We start from the raw sequence: 15,147 nt of genomic DNA, 5'->3' as shown, positions 1-15,147 counted from the left end.
CTAAATAATGATTGACTTTTAAAAATTCCGTAAGTTAATTTTTACAAAGTTGCCTCTCATTCACTACTTTTTTAACAGATTTAGCCTTTTTAAATAAATATTTTAGCTCATTAAAAAGTCATAAATGACACTGTATTGAATCAAAATTTCTATTTTAGGCAATTAAATATTTTTGTTTCAAGTGTCAACCAAATGTGAAAAAACAAAAACAAAAATATGTTTCTGTATAAAATCAATTTACAAGAAACATATTTTTTTATGTAAAATATTTTACATCGAAACAAATAAAATCTTAAAAAAAAATTTAACAAGTAAATAAGGGTGGCCTATAAACAATGCCCACATAAAAGAGTACAAGAAGTAACAAAATCGAAATGATACATACCGATTCATCGTAAAGCTTCCTTTTGTAGTCTAGCTGTAAATTGTAATCTATGCTGCTGTCACATAGAACCAATTTTTAATGTGGTCCAAGAATTTGACATAGGCATGTCGCATTGGACTCTCACAAAGAATAGTTTCAAAAACTACCCAAAATCCAAGGGTGAAACCAATCCCCATGCTAACATAAAATCCTGAGATAATAAACCTGTCCTCATTTTCTTGAATCCCTTTAGTAGAAATTGGAGGTTCCACAACTACTTCCTCTCCTGGGCACTTATTTGGCAGTGGAAGCCCACAAAGTTCAGGATTTCCAGAATATGCAGGGGCATGAAAGCTTTGCAATTGAGTGCTTGATGGGATTTTTCCTGATAAGTTGTTATTTGACAAGTCCAATATGCTCAGATAATTTAGATCAGCAAGGCTTGCAGGAATCTCACCAGAAAGTCCATTTGCAGATAGGTCTAGCGCTTCCAACATTTTCATCTGACCAATATCTTGTATGATTATTCCAGCCAAATTGTTTCTTGACAGGTTCAAGGAAACCAACTCTGCAAGACTCCCAACTTGCTGAGGAATTGTTCCGTTTAATTTATTGTTAGAAAGATTAATGATTTTTAGTAGTCCTAGATTTTTTCAGTACTCCCTTTCTTGTCCTTTCCATTGCACAAATGCATTGCTCTCAAAATAGTTTTCATTAAGGTAAATAACTGGTCCAAGGATTATCGAGTAATTGAAATCAATGGATTCTTCTAAACTATTACTTTGAACCAAAACAGAAAAATTGTTGAAGCACTGTGGTAGCGCTCTCGATAAATCATTTTGAGAGAGGTCCAAAACTTGAATATAGTTAAGGTGGAAAATATGCTGAGGAATACTTCCATAGAATTTATTGGATTGTAGACTAAGAACAATTAACCTTGTGAGATGCATCCCTATCCATGCTTGTATTTCTCCTGTCAAACTATTTTGTCCCAATTCAATAATTCTCAACTCTACGCAATTATTCATTGACTTTGGCAATATCCTCGACCGGATCGGGCCAAGGCTGGGTCCGAGTCCGGGTCCGGGTTCGTGATCATGGATTGTGGATCTTGGATCTTGGGAATTGGGACTTAAGACTTGGGACTTGGGCTTGAGGCTTGCTGAAATGGGTTGGGTTTGGGTTGGGCCGGATTGATGGCCCATCAACCTAATCTTTTTTGGACTAGGTCAGATTGGTGGCTATAGATATATGCATATGTGTAAATTGTGTGTAACCTCTACACTTATGGTGATGATTTACATCATCAGCTTTGCTGCATTTGTTTATTTAGTTTTGCATAAATGAATTCTGTATTTGTTACTGGAAGGCTCTTCCCCTCTCATCTTTTGTGTATAAAAACCATCCTCTTTGGTTGGAGTACATAAATTTTGATCTCATCCAACATAGTTAGTCTACAAATATAATTCTTCCTATGTGAGAGAGTGATGTCATTGTCAGTTCGCCAAAGCTATACAGAAGGTGCTTCTGACTTAGCTGGTTCCAACCGTCGTATCTTGGGAGACAGATGTCACGCCCCAAAAATTGGACAATTAAATATTAAATTAGGACTAAACCCCAATCAATATTCCATCATCCAAATCCTAAAGGTGAAACAAAAAAAAAAAAACTAAACGCCAACTAAGCCATCCACCATAATTTCATAACTAACCAATACCTCAACATTAAGGTAGCAACAACTAGTCAAAACAACTTAAATAAGGTACGGTTACAAACCATGCCAAATTATTTCAATACTAAAGTCATAAAAAAAATAATAAATACATAAATTAATATCAACCCTAAGCTCAAGAAAACAAAAAAAAGTTCAAACGATATGTCCTACGATCATAGTTATTTTTTGTCACCCCCATAGCCTCAACTAATTTTGCAAAGGAAGTTCGGCTGCACTCAAACAGAACGCACCCGAGTTGCCAAGAGACAAAACGGGTCAGTATACAGGTATATTGGTATGAGTACAAAATTTAACACCCACATGTCCACCAGACACAAACAAAAATACATTTAATTCTTATTACGGGACAAGACAAGTAGTTCCAACCGCACCGAGACGAATGGGTAGTTTCCCGAGATACGGTGGCATTTAGTTTTTTGTCTGTACACAACGAAATATAAATTGATTATAAAATAAACAAAATAGAAATAAAAATATAGTGGGTCAGCCCTGCATAAAAAAGTTAGTAAGTCCCACCGTCCTGCAAAAAAAAATAAAGTTAGTATAATTTAATTATAAGTAACTTGCTGAAGAAGTATAAAAATACACTGTTTCATGCTTAAATAATGCGAATTAACCAAAACTTAAAGAACAAAAGTTGTACAGAATCAAATTTTCTAAAAGACGGCGCGAACGAATTTAACAGAAACTGAACAGGTTGAGAGAAAAACTTGATAGAAAAACCTAGATAGAATTCAATCGAAAAATCTGAAGTTGAAAATGAACAAAAATTACCCTAAGATGATTTGTTTCGGAAAAGTTCAAAACACGAAAAGTGTGTAGAATAATATTTTACTTCATTTTATGCAAAACCAATAAAAATGAGTTCGTTTCGTAGGTTAAAACAGCATCTAAAATCTGCATTGCTAAAATGAATCAAAACTATAATATCTAAGATCATCTGATTATAAGTTCTAATCGATCTTTTTAATAAAAAGTTAAAACACAAAAGTTGTCTAGAATCACGTATATATGTCCCTTCTCAAATTTCATAATTTATCGAGATCATTTACTATTTTTCAATGTAATGACCCCAAAACGACCCCAAAACATGTGTCATATTTATCAGTAATTAATCATGTGTTTATGCGAATTAATTGAAGAATATCTGTTTGACTTAGAAGAATATCTGTTGAGATGAGAACTTTGGGACTGAAATTGATGACCGTAATGGGTTCAGAAAACAAAATTGAGCGCGTCTATGAGATACCGGGAATTTTTAGAACCATTTGGGAAAATAAATTGAGGACTGAATTTCGTCTGAATCGCTAAGTCTTGTTTGGCTCAAGATTATGGCACAATTCTATTTTTTTATGGTATATATATGTATATAGATAAGGATGTTGACCATGTTTTGACTCAAAACAAAAGAAAGAAAAAAAATCTAGAAGGAGAGAGAGAGAGAGAGAGAGAGAGAAGAATTCGTGGAGGGGAGAACCAAGGGAGGAAGAAGAGTAAAGAAAGGGGAAATCAAGCTATCTTCTTCATTTAAATAATCAAGGTAAGGATCTTCTCTAGTTTCTTGAAATAAGGTTGATTCATGCATGACCTCATGGTAAATAAGTGGATTGAAGAAGAAATATGTTTAATTTGAGCCTGTATGGCATGAATAGATGATTTATGTTTATATTTGGCATTCTTGAGGAAGAACCTCCATGGATATGAAGAAATAAAGCTTTTACATGAATAGTTATGATTCTTCACCTCAATTCATGGTTTGATCTTGTACATGATGCATGTGGGTTTTGTTGAGAAGTTGTAAGGTCTAAATCAAGTGGTTTTCAAGTGTTTTGGGGCTTGGTTTCCATCGTTTTGAAGTTATTTTTGTTAAAGGAAAGGTTAAAGCTTTGGAAGAGCTTAGAATTTCAGATTTTCGCGCAGTCCGCTCGAGCGGAGGTATTCCCGCTCTAGCGTGAAAATCGGCCTCCCAACAGTTTTGGAAAATTGTGCAGTCCGCTTGAGCGGACAAAGTGGCGCTCGAGCGGGGGACTTATTTTCAGGAAAACTTTGGAGGTTGTATTCAGTTCATATATGGCATGAATTACTTGATTTTATCATGTTATTGGCATCATTTGGCACCTCATGAACATGAAATTTCATAAGGAAATGATAGAATGGCATGAATTAAGTGATTTAATGATAATGTGTATTGAAGAAATGTGTTATAATGTTGATACTTGCAGGTCAAGAGGCGAAGACCGTGCAACCGGTTTTGGAAACCCACTGTGAGTAACATTTCTGTAAAGATATGTTAGTATAATCTATGTTTAAAAGTGCTACATTATGCTATGGTTTTGAAATGATAAATGTTTTCTGTGAGCGAATGTCCAGTTTGCGAATCTAGTATGGCATCCATAGATAGTCCTAAGTGGACCAGTTTACGAGATCTCGGTATGTGTTTAATCGGTGTCCGGGACCGGTTACTCTAGTCGTTGGACGACAAATGTTATGTCCTATGGAGTATGCCATTATGTATGTTCTGATATGAGATGATTATGTTTATGAATGATTTATTTTATGGATATATGAAATGTGGGATTCGTTCACTACCCCTTTACTTTAATGTTACTTGCTGAGCTTTAGCTCATTGTTTGTATATATGTATTATAGGTGAGCATTCTGGAAGTCAAGCCTAGGCGGAGTCCGAGCTGAGTCGCCGTTTTGAAGCCTACCCGGTGTTTTGGTGCCTCCGAGTTGGGGCTAGGCCGTTAGGAAGCTTGGTTTTGGTTGTACATGTGGCGTGAGCCTATGTCTTGTATATGAATTTTGATTATATGTGATGTAATGTAGTGGGTAAATTAACATTTTTGGCATGTAATGTATGTTCATATAAATGCACAGCTCTTTGGACTATTAGTGTTTTGTTTTCGCTTCCGCAAGCCCCGGTTATGTATGTTTTGTACAGAAAGGCCTGTGGTAATCTAGGATTACTGGCCGGTCTCGTTGCCAAACTCCTAGGGGCGAGTTTGGGGCGTGACATTCAAGATGTACAAATTAATACAATTTACACTATACTAATAAACTCATGATTAAATTCTTTGTACCTTAACTCCACCACTTCGGCATCCACTTCCGGCCTACATATATATCCCATGTGTCTCCTGTATACCTAACACCGCTCCGAAGCCAAACTTGCTCAGGGATATCGTCCTGAGTTTGACTCACACTCCCCGGATGATTAGCATGTACGTACGCGCATAAATCAAAACATTCGTCTACTCATGAGAACGAGGCAACAATATACATATAAAAACATCTCACTTTTGAAAACAAACATAACAATGCCAAGCCTAAGGCATTTAAATAAATCTCATAATCCTCATTTTTTTTATACACTCTTTCTCTCCAACACTCAAATAAAATAACAATCCATGGAATCATGGTGGAGTATAAGAAATTTATCTATGGGTTCCTAATTAGTTTTAATTTCATATAACACAACCATAAAATAAATCCATATAAAAACCCTAAACCTGACATACACAACTAAACAAAATAATTAAAATCAATTAATCATCTAAAAACCCTAAACCTTACATACACAACTAATCAAAATAATTAAAATCAATCAATCATCTAAAAATCCTAAACCTTACATGTACAACTAATCAAAATAATTAAAATCAATCAATCATCTACATGCAAATATAAAATCAATTCAACATCAAATAAATAAATAAAAATAACGAATTAAACATAAATCAAGGGAAGTGAGTTTTGTACTCACAATATTTTTTTAAAAATCAAATAATTATTTGAAAAACTAATAAAACCACAAAAACAAAACCCTAATCTTTTTCTTCCTTTTTTTCTCCTCTATCTCTCTTTTTTTTCTTTCTCCCCACTGTTTCTCTCTTTCTCGGCTCTATATCTTGATTACTCTCTCTCTCTCTCTCTCTCTCCTTCTCCCTTTCTCACGGCTGCTGCTTTTCTTGGAGAACTTCACTTTCGTGATCCAAACTAGGTCAAGCAACTTATATTAAAACCTAATTGACTATTATATTATATCTTACACTTATCACATATATATACATAGATATAATATACGTTTTATCAATATTTAAAACACCTTTTATATATATATATATATATATATATATATATTTAAATTAATTATATATAATTAAATACACATTAAATTAATTGAATATCACATTAACTTCTCATGTGACCACACAATTAATAAATCCAAAAATAAAATAAGATAATAATAATCATAATAATAATAAATAATGACTTAAGAAAATTAGGGTCGCTACAACAGACATCGGCATACCTCCAGCACCCGCGATGAGACAACGAATATGTTTTAAGAAGACTGTGGTATTACATAGGCTTCGATTTATTTTCTTTTTCTTGTTTCAATATATATTTGTTATATATTTCTGTTTATCAAATTGTAATCTCCAGTATAAAGTAGTTCTATTATTTCTTATTCTATAATCTGAATTTAATTAAATATGAATTTATTTATTTTAATTTAATTATACATTTTGGACAATTGTGTAATCATGTTTACTATTAATCCATAACAATAACAGCAATGTTAGGTATCACGAAAAACCTTTCATGAAAATAATCATGAAAGTTTTGTGACCCTTGGATTACACTTAGAATTAAGCACAACACATTAATCAAGATAATTCAAGAATCATAAATCTTTCATGATCATTTTCATGAAAAAATTTTCATGATCTCTAACTTTTCTCTAACAATAATTAGACTTCATAAGAAAACAAGCATGAAGAGAAACTTAGACTAAACTCTCTCTCTCTCTCTCTCTCTCTCTCTATGAGCCACATGACCGTTGTAGACACAACTAGCTCTCATGGCAGATCAACCGAAGAGGATGATTACTTGGCAAAGAGCACAAAAAAAATCAAAGGGGATATGATTGAGAAGGAGAATGAAGTAATAGGTAATGAGCAAAAGGCAGATCAAACCCACGATCCAGAGGATGAAAGGATGGAAGATTTAGCTACAACCAAACTGCGAGATGAAGATATCAATTTGTCCCAAGTCAAGCTGAATGAAGTAGAAGAACAAAAACCCTTCAAACAAGTCATTCTCCATTTCAGATTCAATGAACACATCAATGAAAAGAATTTTGACTGTGAAGTGGAAGTTCTATCATCAGATAATGAAGATGAAATGCAAGACGAGAACGATGAGAATAATAAGGAAGTAACAGAGGAATCCGAAATTGAAGGCATCCCCAAAGTAAAGATACTAGCTGGGCTTCTTAGAAAAATCAGAGAACCATGGAAGAAATGTCTAATTGTTCGACTCTTGGGGAAAAAAATAGGCTATAAACTTTTTGTTAACAAAATGAAAAAGATCTGGGGACTCCAAGCAGATTTCGTAACCGTGGATATTAGTAATGGATTCTTTATTGTCAAATTCAAAATGATGGATGAATACACGAAAGTCTACACTGGTAGATCATGGGTGACTATGGATCACTATGTGACCATTATAAAATGGCCACACGATTTCAAGTCTGATGCTACTGAGGAAGACACTACTGCTATTTGGGTTAGATTCCCAAATCTACCAATTGAGTATTACGGCCCTGTTTGGTAAGGCTTATTTCCAGCTTATAGCTTAATTTAAGCTATTTTGATGTATTTGGTTTAGCTTAACAATACAGCTTATAGCTTTTTGTAAGTCAAAAATCAACTTATTCTTTGAGTGGGGGGAGGAGAAGCTTAATTTATAAGTCAAAAATCAGCTTATGTTCACAGTTATAAGCTATAAGCTGTTAGGTTATAAGTTATAATCACTTTCCCACAACTCTACCAGACGGGGCCTATATCAAAAATGTGTTACTCCATATCGTTAAGGTTTTGGGAAAACCATTGAAGGTGGACATCAATACATCAATGGCAGCAAGGGGCAAATATGTTTGTGTGTGTGTGTCGAAATGGATCTGTGCAAACCATTAATATCACATTTCATGAGAGGTAAACGTAAATATCTCATTGAATATGAACATTTGCATTCATTTTACTTTTATTGTGGCAGGATCAGTCATCGGAAAGAAAATTGCTCTGACATCTCATCAAAAAAGACACAACAGAAAGCCATTGAAAGATAGGGAAACCAGAATAGGCCAAATGGGATGAAGGACCTAACTGGGCCAAGCCCATCAAAAGGGTATCAACCAAGAACAAATGGAAATAATAAGGAAGCTACTGGGTCCAGCTTTGGCCCATGGATGATAGTCCAAAATATAAAAAGGCAAGGAAGAAAGCCCAAGGCCTAGAGACAACCAAACAACACCCCAAGAAACATATTTGAAGCCCTACAATACTCACACGATGAACCACAACATGGTAATAGTCCTGAAGCCCAAGTAGACTAGGGAAATCGTAAATTAGAGATGAAAAGCACGGAAATACGGTTCAAATACAAACAAAAGACCGTTAACCTAGGAGAGAAAATAGCAGGTCAAATCCCTAAGATGGATTGTAAGAGATAAGATGCACGAGGTCATCAGAGAAAGCAAAAAAATGGCCAATGAGGATGCAACAAACACAGGGGTTTTAAATCACACTGTCATTGACACAACTACTCAAGGCCTGAGCACCATCAATTCCAAGCAGATTGTCATTTCAAACACATCTTTTGAAGCAATAAACCCTAAAGCTAGCAAAGAACCCCTAGACAAAGCTAAAACCCAAAAATAGAGGGAGAAGAGACTCCAACCGAGAAAATGGAGATAGAAGAACGTTTGAAGAACACAATCAACCATAGAGCTTCAGAAAACAGAGTGATGCTATGCCTGGAACAAGGGAATGAAGCCTCTCACCTCGTCGCTTTAGATTGCTGGATAGAGGAGGTGAAATTAAAGATTCAATTGTCGTGGCATTTCGAAGCAAGCTAGAGTTGGCACCTAGTAATAGTGAAATTCAAGCTTCCTATGGAAGAAACCATCATGGAGTTAGGAATATTCTGAGTGTACCAAAAAATTCCCCAATCCCAAATATAACCCAAATGCCTGTTACGGATATGCTTTTTTCGGAAGTGTCATGGGGCGGGAAATAACAAGTTCAGAAGAAGTATGAAGGAACTGGTCTTTATACACACACCATATATCTTGGTCCTAATGGAAACAAATGTGGAGTTAAGCTTAATGGACATGTTCTTCAACAGCCGTGGATTCACAGCATCTGCACACGTGGACCCAATCGGAAGAAGTGGAGGATTTAAATGCTATGGAACTCAACCTAAGTCAATGTTAGGGTCTCTGAAGCTAACTCCGAAATGATCTTTTCCAGCATTTCCAGATAAAACTACCTTTAATGGCTGCTCGCTGCTGTGTATGCTAGCCCCAATCCTAGAACCAGAGATGAACTCTGGGACAGCTTAGAGCATCTCCAACGGTTCACCTAATGTTTCACCAAATCTGAGTAAAAAAATGGCCATTTCCTCAATTTGATACTGAATGCTCCAACGGTTCACCTTCATCAAATCTCCTTCAAGACAACCGGATGGTCGACCGATTATGGGAAATTTTTTTTTTTTTTTTTTATCTTTTTGAACTGTTTGAACCGACCATCGTGGGTCGACCAGTTGGTCGACCGACAAAGGCAAATTATTTTTTTTTTTTAACCTTTTTAAACTATTTGAACGTACCTTCACAGGCCAATTTTCCATGCACTGGTTGACCGGTTGGTCAACCAGATGGTCGACCAAGGGATCGACCAGGTGGTCATCCAGGTGGTCGACCACCATGTGTAAAATTCTGAACCTTTTCTGCTCCAACGGTCACACACAGTGATTTGCTGAAATCAGTATTATGTCCTCAGTTTGATGAATTGTTTGGTGAATTCTCATTTTGATATCGATTTGGTGCAACCGTTGGAGCACCAAACAGTAACTTTTTCATCAAAATTTAAATTTGATGTCAAGTTTGATGAACCGTTGGAGATGGTCTTAGAAGACATAGCACATAATAATCATATGCCACGGCTACTAACTGGAGACTTCAATGACCATACTGGTCTAGAGGAAAAGCGAAGCTTCTCTACAAACCAAAACCTTAACCAAAGTCAAAGCCGCAGTCGAAAGTTCGTGACCCATATCGACAACTGCAACCTAATGGATCTAGGCTACACTGGCCCTAGCCTCACTTGGTTGAACAATAGACAAGGTTGGGAAAAAACTCTTATTCGCCTTGATCGGGCTCTTTACAATGCGGAATGGAGAACCCGTTTTCCAGAAGGCTTTGCTCGCAACCTACCCAGAATACTCCAACCATTCACCTATGCTAGTCTGCACCCAAGGCAAGCTTCCTAATAACCCTCTTAATAGGCAGTTTACATTTGAAGCTACTTGGATTGCTCATGAGGGCTTCAGAGATGTAGTTAATTCTAATTGAGATCACTCTAATAATGACCTCCTTGATAAATTACATAATATGGCCATTACTTCTTTGGACTGGAATAAAAATGTTTTTGGAAATATTTTCAGAAATAAAAGATGGCTTTTTTGGAAGAATTGAAGGGATCCAAAAATCCCAAGCTAGAATGCACACACACAACCTGCCAGTTCTGGAGAAAAACTTGATTGACCAATATAATCAAATCCTCTATCAGGAGGAGCTGCCCTGGTTTAAAAAATCTAGATCCAAATGGGATCGTAACACCAAATTTTTTCATCTTACTACTCTGATTAAGAGAAGAAGACTTAAAATTGAGGTTCTTAAAAATCATAATGATGTTTGGATTGATGACCCCTCTGAGCTCAAAAACATGGTCCTAAACTTTTTCAAAATTTTGTTTAATAATCCTATTGCCAACTCTTTAGACCACTGGTGTAATAAAGCTATTGTTAAGTTGTATGAAGAGGATAATAGAGACTTAAATAGGGCTATCATTCATACTGAGATCAAGAAGGCTATGAACAATAGTAAAGCCTTTAAAGCTCCTGGGAGGCTATCTTCTACCACAAGTACTGAGATATTATTGGTATTGATGTGTGTTCCTTTGTTAAAAATTGCTTTGCTAACAACTCTATTTCTAAGGAGATCAATAGAACTCTAATTGCACTAATTTCTAAAGTCAATAGCCCTGAGAGAGTTAAACAATTTAGACCCACCAGTCTTTGTAATGTGACCTACAAGGTCATTACAAAAATTTTGGTGGATCGAATTAGACCTCTCCTCGATAATATTGTTAGACCTAATCAGAGTAGCTTTATCCCTGGTAGGAATACCAATGATAACATTATCATTAAGCAAGAAGCTATTCATTTTATGGGACATATGAAAGGTAAAGCTGGTAGTATGGTCATAAAAATTGATTTTGTGAAGGCCTATGATAACATATCCTGGAATTTTCTTAGAGAAACTCTTCATGAGTTTAATCTAAATGAGAAGTGGATTGAACTCATCATGTGATGTGTCACTACCGTGCAATCTTCTATTTTGTGGAATGTGGAAGCTTTAGAGGAGTTTAGACCTATGAAAGGTCTAAGACAAGGGGATCCCTTATCTGTTTGTGCTTTGTATGGAAAGGCTTTCTAACATGATTAGCCATTTGGCTAAAAAGAAAAGTTGGAAGGATGTAACAATTGCAAAGGGTGGACCTTGCATTACTCACCTTTTCTTTGCAGATGATCTTATTTTATTTGCCAAGGCTAATTCTAGAAATTGTGACTTGATTGCTGAAGTCATGGAAGAGTTTAGCTCAATTTTTGGACTTACAATCAATTTCCAGAAATCAAAGCTTTTTGTATCACCTAACATTAACAGAAGAAAGGCTAGGGAGTTGAGTAGTATATGTAATATTCCTATTACTTCTGATTTGGAGAAGTATCTGGTAGTACCTATTTTACCTCAAAAAGCTAACCGTAGCCATTTTAACTTTATTTTGGGAAAATGCAAAGCAAGTTGGCTGGGTGGAAGATGAAAATCTTGTTTATGGCAGGAAGAACAACTTTGATTCAATCTGTTACATCTGCAATGCCAACATATTCCACGCAAACCTTGGCAATCCCCAAGAGGGTGTGTAGTAATATTGATCGTATTAATCGAAATTTCCTCTGGGGGGATATTGTGGATAGGAGGAGAATTCATCTTGTTAAATGGGATGATGTGTGTAAGAGAAAAAAGTTTGAGGGGCTAGGAATCAAGAAAGCTAGTGAGCAAAATGTTGCCCTGCTATCCAAACTTGGATGGAAAATTCTTAATGAGAATAGCTTGTGGATTAAAGTTCTCAAGCCAAATATCTCAAAAATTCCAATCTTTGCAACTGGAATAAAAGAAAGAAGACTTCTAATATGTGGAGAAGTATAGCAAAAATCTAAGAACATCTTGAAAAAAATGGGTTAAATGGTCCATTGGTGCCAATTCTAGTGTCAATCTGTGGAGTGATTGGTGGTGTGGTGGCGTGGTGACCAACCACTGGAACATACTATTCCCCACTCCCTAATTCCCCCAAATGTTGGTTCTTAGTTGATTAAGGTGAATTTTCTCCTTAATGAAGAAGGTGATTGGGATGTAAATACTATTAACTAGAGTTTCCCAACCAGTGTAGCTGAAGCTATCATTAAAGAAAGCCCCCCTCTTTACAACTCAAATACTGATCAACCACACTGGAAGGGATCTCCGGATGGTTGCTTTTCAACATCCAGTGCTTATAGTTTGTTTATGGAACATGATGAACAAAGCGAAAATTGGCAGTGGCTTTGGAAATGCAAACTTTCCCAAAAGATTAAGTGCTTCCTTTGGGTTGTGCTTCATGGAAAGCTTCTAACTAATTGTATGAGGGTGAAGAGGGTTACTGAAAACCATCTTGCCCTTTTTGCAATGAGTTGGAAGATTTGGATCATCTTTTTAGAAACTGCTCTAATGCTAAGGCTGTGTGGATGGTTGTTTTTACTAAAAATTGGTACCTAGAGATGAGAAATTCATCTTGGAGGAACTGGATTTTAAGGGTGTGTTTGGTAACGTTTACGTTTTCAGTTTATATTTACAAAAATTTTATAAACTGGTTTTTGTTTATTTTTTGTTTATTCTTATAAAAACATAAACTACAAACGCGCTTGGTAATTGACAAAATGTTTTAAAAAAATTTAAAATATAAAAAAGAGTAAGAAATGGTAAGTAATGGCAAGTGGCGGCGAAAGACGGTGGTGGAAAGTGGTGACGGTGGGTGGTGGGTAGCTGGGTGGTGGTGGTGGTGGTGGTGGTGGTGGTGGTGGGTGGGTGGGTGACGATGGCGGGTGGTAGGTGGTGGGTGGTGGTGGCAGGTGGGTGGCCAATGGCGGGTCGGTGGTGGTGGCAGGTCGGTAGTGGGTGGGTGAGTGGGTGACGATGGTGGGTGGTGGGTGGTAGGTGGTAGCGAGTGGGTGGTGATGGTGGTGGCGGGTGGCGAGTGATGGTGGCAGGTGGGTGGCGGATGGCGGACGGTGGGTGGTAATGGTGGGTGGGTGGGTGATGGTGGCGGGTGGTAGCGAGTGGGTGGTAGTGGTGGTGGTGGGTAGCGGATGGCGGGTGGTAGTGGTGGTGGGTGAGTGGGTGACGGTGGCGGGTGATAACGAGTGAGTGGTGGTGGTGGGTGGCGGGTGGGTAGTGGGTGGTGGTGGTGGTAGTGGTAGTGGTAGTGGTAGTAGTGGCGGGTGGGTAGGTGGCGGGTGGCTGGTGGTGGTGAGTGGCTGGTGGTGGAAGGTGGTGAATGGTGGTGGCAGGTGGGTGGTGAGTGGTGGTGGCAAGTAGGTGGCGGGTGGTGGTGGCGGGCGATAGATGGTAGTGGCAGGTGGCGGGTGGTGGAAGGTGGTGAATGGTGGTGGCAGGTGGGTGGTGAGTGGTGGTGGCAAGTAGGTGGCGGGTGGTGGTGGCGGGCGATAGATGGTAATGGCAGGTGGCGGGTGGTGGCGGGTGGATAACAGGTGGGTGGCGGGTGGTGGTGGTGGTGGTGGTGATGGTAGCGAGGGGTGGATGGTACGAGTGGGTGACAGGTGGGTGGTGGCTGGGTAGTGGTGGCGGATGGTGGCAGGTGGGTGGTAAATGGTGGTGGCAGGTGGTGATGGGGGGTGGGTGGTGGTGGCGGAAGACGGTGGTAGAAAATGGTGGCGGGTGGTGGCTAGTGTTGGGTGGTAAAAAAAAAAAAACTCAAAACTCAAAACGGAAACACATTTTTTGTGTTTTCATTTGTTGGCCAAATTTATAAACTGAGACCACTGATTTATAAATCAAAAATTTTATCAAACAAGTTTTTATTTGAGTTTTTAAAATTTTTATAAATATAAACAAAAAAATGAAAACGTAAGTGTTACCAAACAATGCCAAGTAACTTAAAAAAGAAAAACAGTACTGGTAACAATACTCCTTGGTACATTGTGTTTTCAGTTGTTCTTTGGCAATTTTGGAAAAGTAGGAACTCAAAAATCTTTGAAAACAAAACTCTTAGCATTGTTGAGAGTGTCAAATTTATCAGTTTTTTTCCAGAGAAATTAACCAAGCTTTTAGAATGTCTGTTACTAACCCAAGATCAACACTTACGCTAATCAAGTGGATGCTTCCTCCTTCAGGTACCCTCAAGATGAACATTGATGGATGCTACAGAATTGCCAAACCTGGAGGCTTTGGAGGACTGATTAGAGATGAAAAGGGAGCATGGATTTGTGGCTTCTATGGCAGACTAGAAAACTGTACCAGCCTTGAGACAGAGCTATGGGCAATGTACAAAGGCCTTACCATTATCCTCTAAAAGGGCTTCAACAAAGTGATTATCGAAACAGATGCAGAGGAAGTGGTGAAATTGCTTGTAGAACTGAGGAAAAATATCTTCTCAAAGGCTTAGTGGAAGATGCAAGAATAATTTTCAATGGATGTCAATGTACTACACAAACGTCTACAGAGAAGGTAATCTATGTGTAGACGCATTGGCCAATCTCGGGGCAGATCCACCTGAGGATATGCTTCTTGTTAATGACCCACCTGCAGAAATCAGAGCTCTCCTGGTTTCAGACATGGTGGGTTTAGCTAGGGAAAGGGCTTAGT

General features: G+C 37.6%; 1 protein-coding gene across 3 annotated transcripts in view; it reads right to left on the bottom strand.

Annotated features, from left to right (window-relative positions):
- Positions 1-1,853: 1,853 nt before the first annotated feature.
- The window catches only part of LOC114281431 (beta carbonic anhydrase 5, chloroplastic), a 31,418-nt gene continuing 18,124 nt past the window's right edge, over positions 1,854-15,147 (bottom strand). The window contains exon 3 of one of the 3 annotated variants that reach the window (XM_082883298.1): positions 1,854-2,619. In XM_082883298.1, coding sequence (XP_082739424.1) covers positions 2,583-2,619 — 37 coding nt within the window. In that variant the 3' untranslated portion in view covers positions 1,854-2,582. Of the gene's footprint in view, positions 2,620-14,820; positions 15,085-15,147 lie in introns of those variants that run through there. The other 2 variants (XM_082883294.1, XM_082883296.1) reach the window with 2 other exon arrangements.

Source organism: Camellia sinensis, chromosome 8 (genome assembly GCF_055761805.1).
Source record: "Camellia sinensis isolate YWXY chromosome 8, ASM5576180v1, whole genome shotgun sequence".
NCBI lineage: Eukaryota > Viridiplantae > Streptophyta > Magnoliopsida > Ericales > Theaceae > Camellia > Camellia sinensis.
This window is presented reverse-complemented; position numbering and strand designations above follow the sequence as displayed.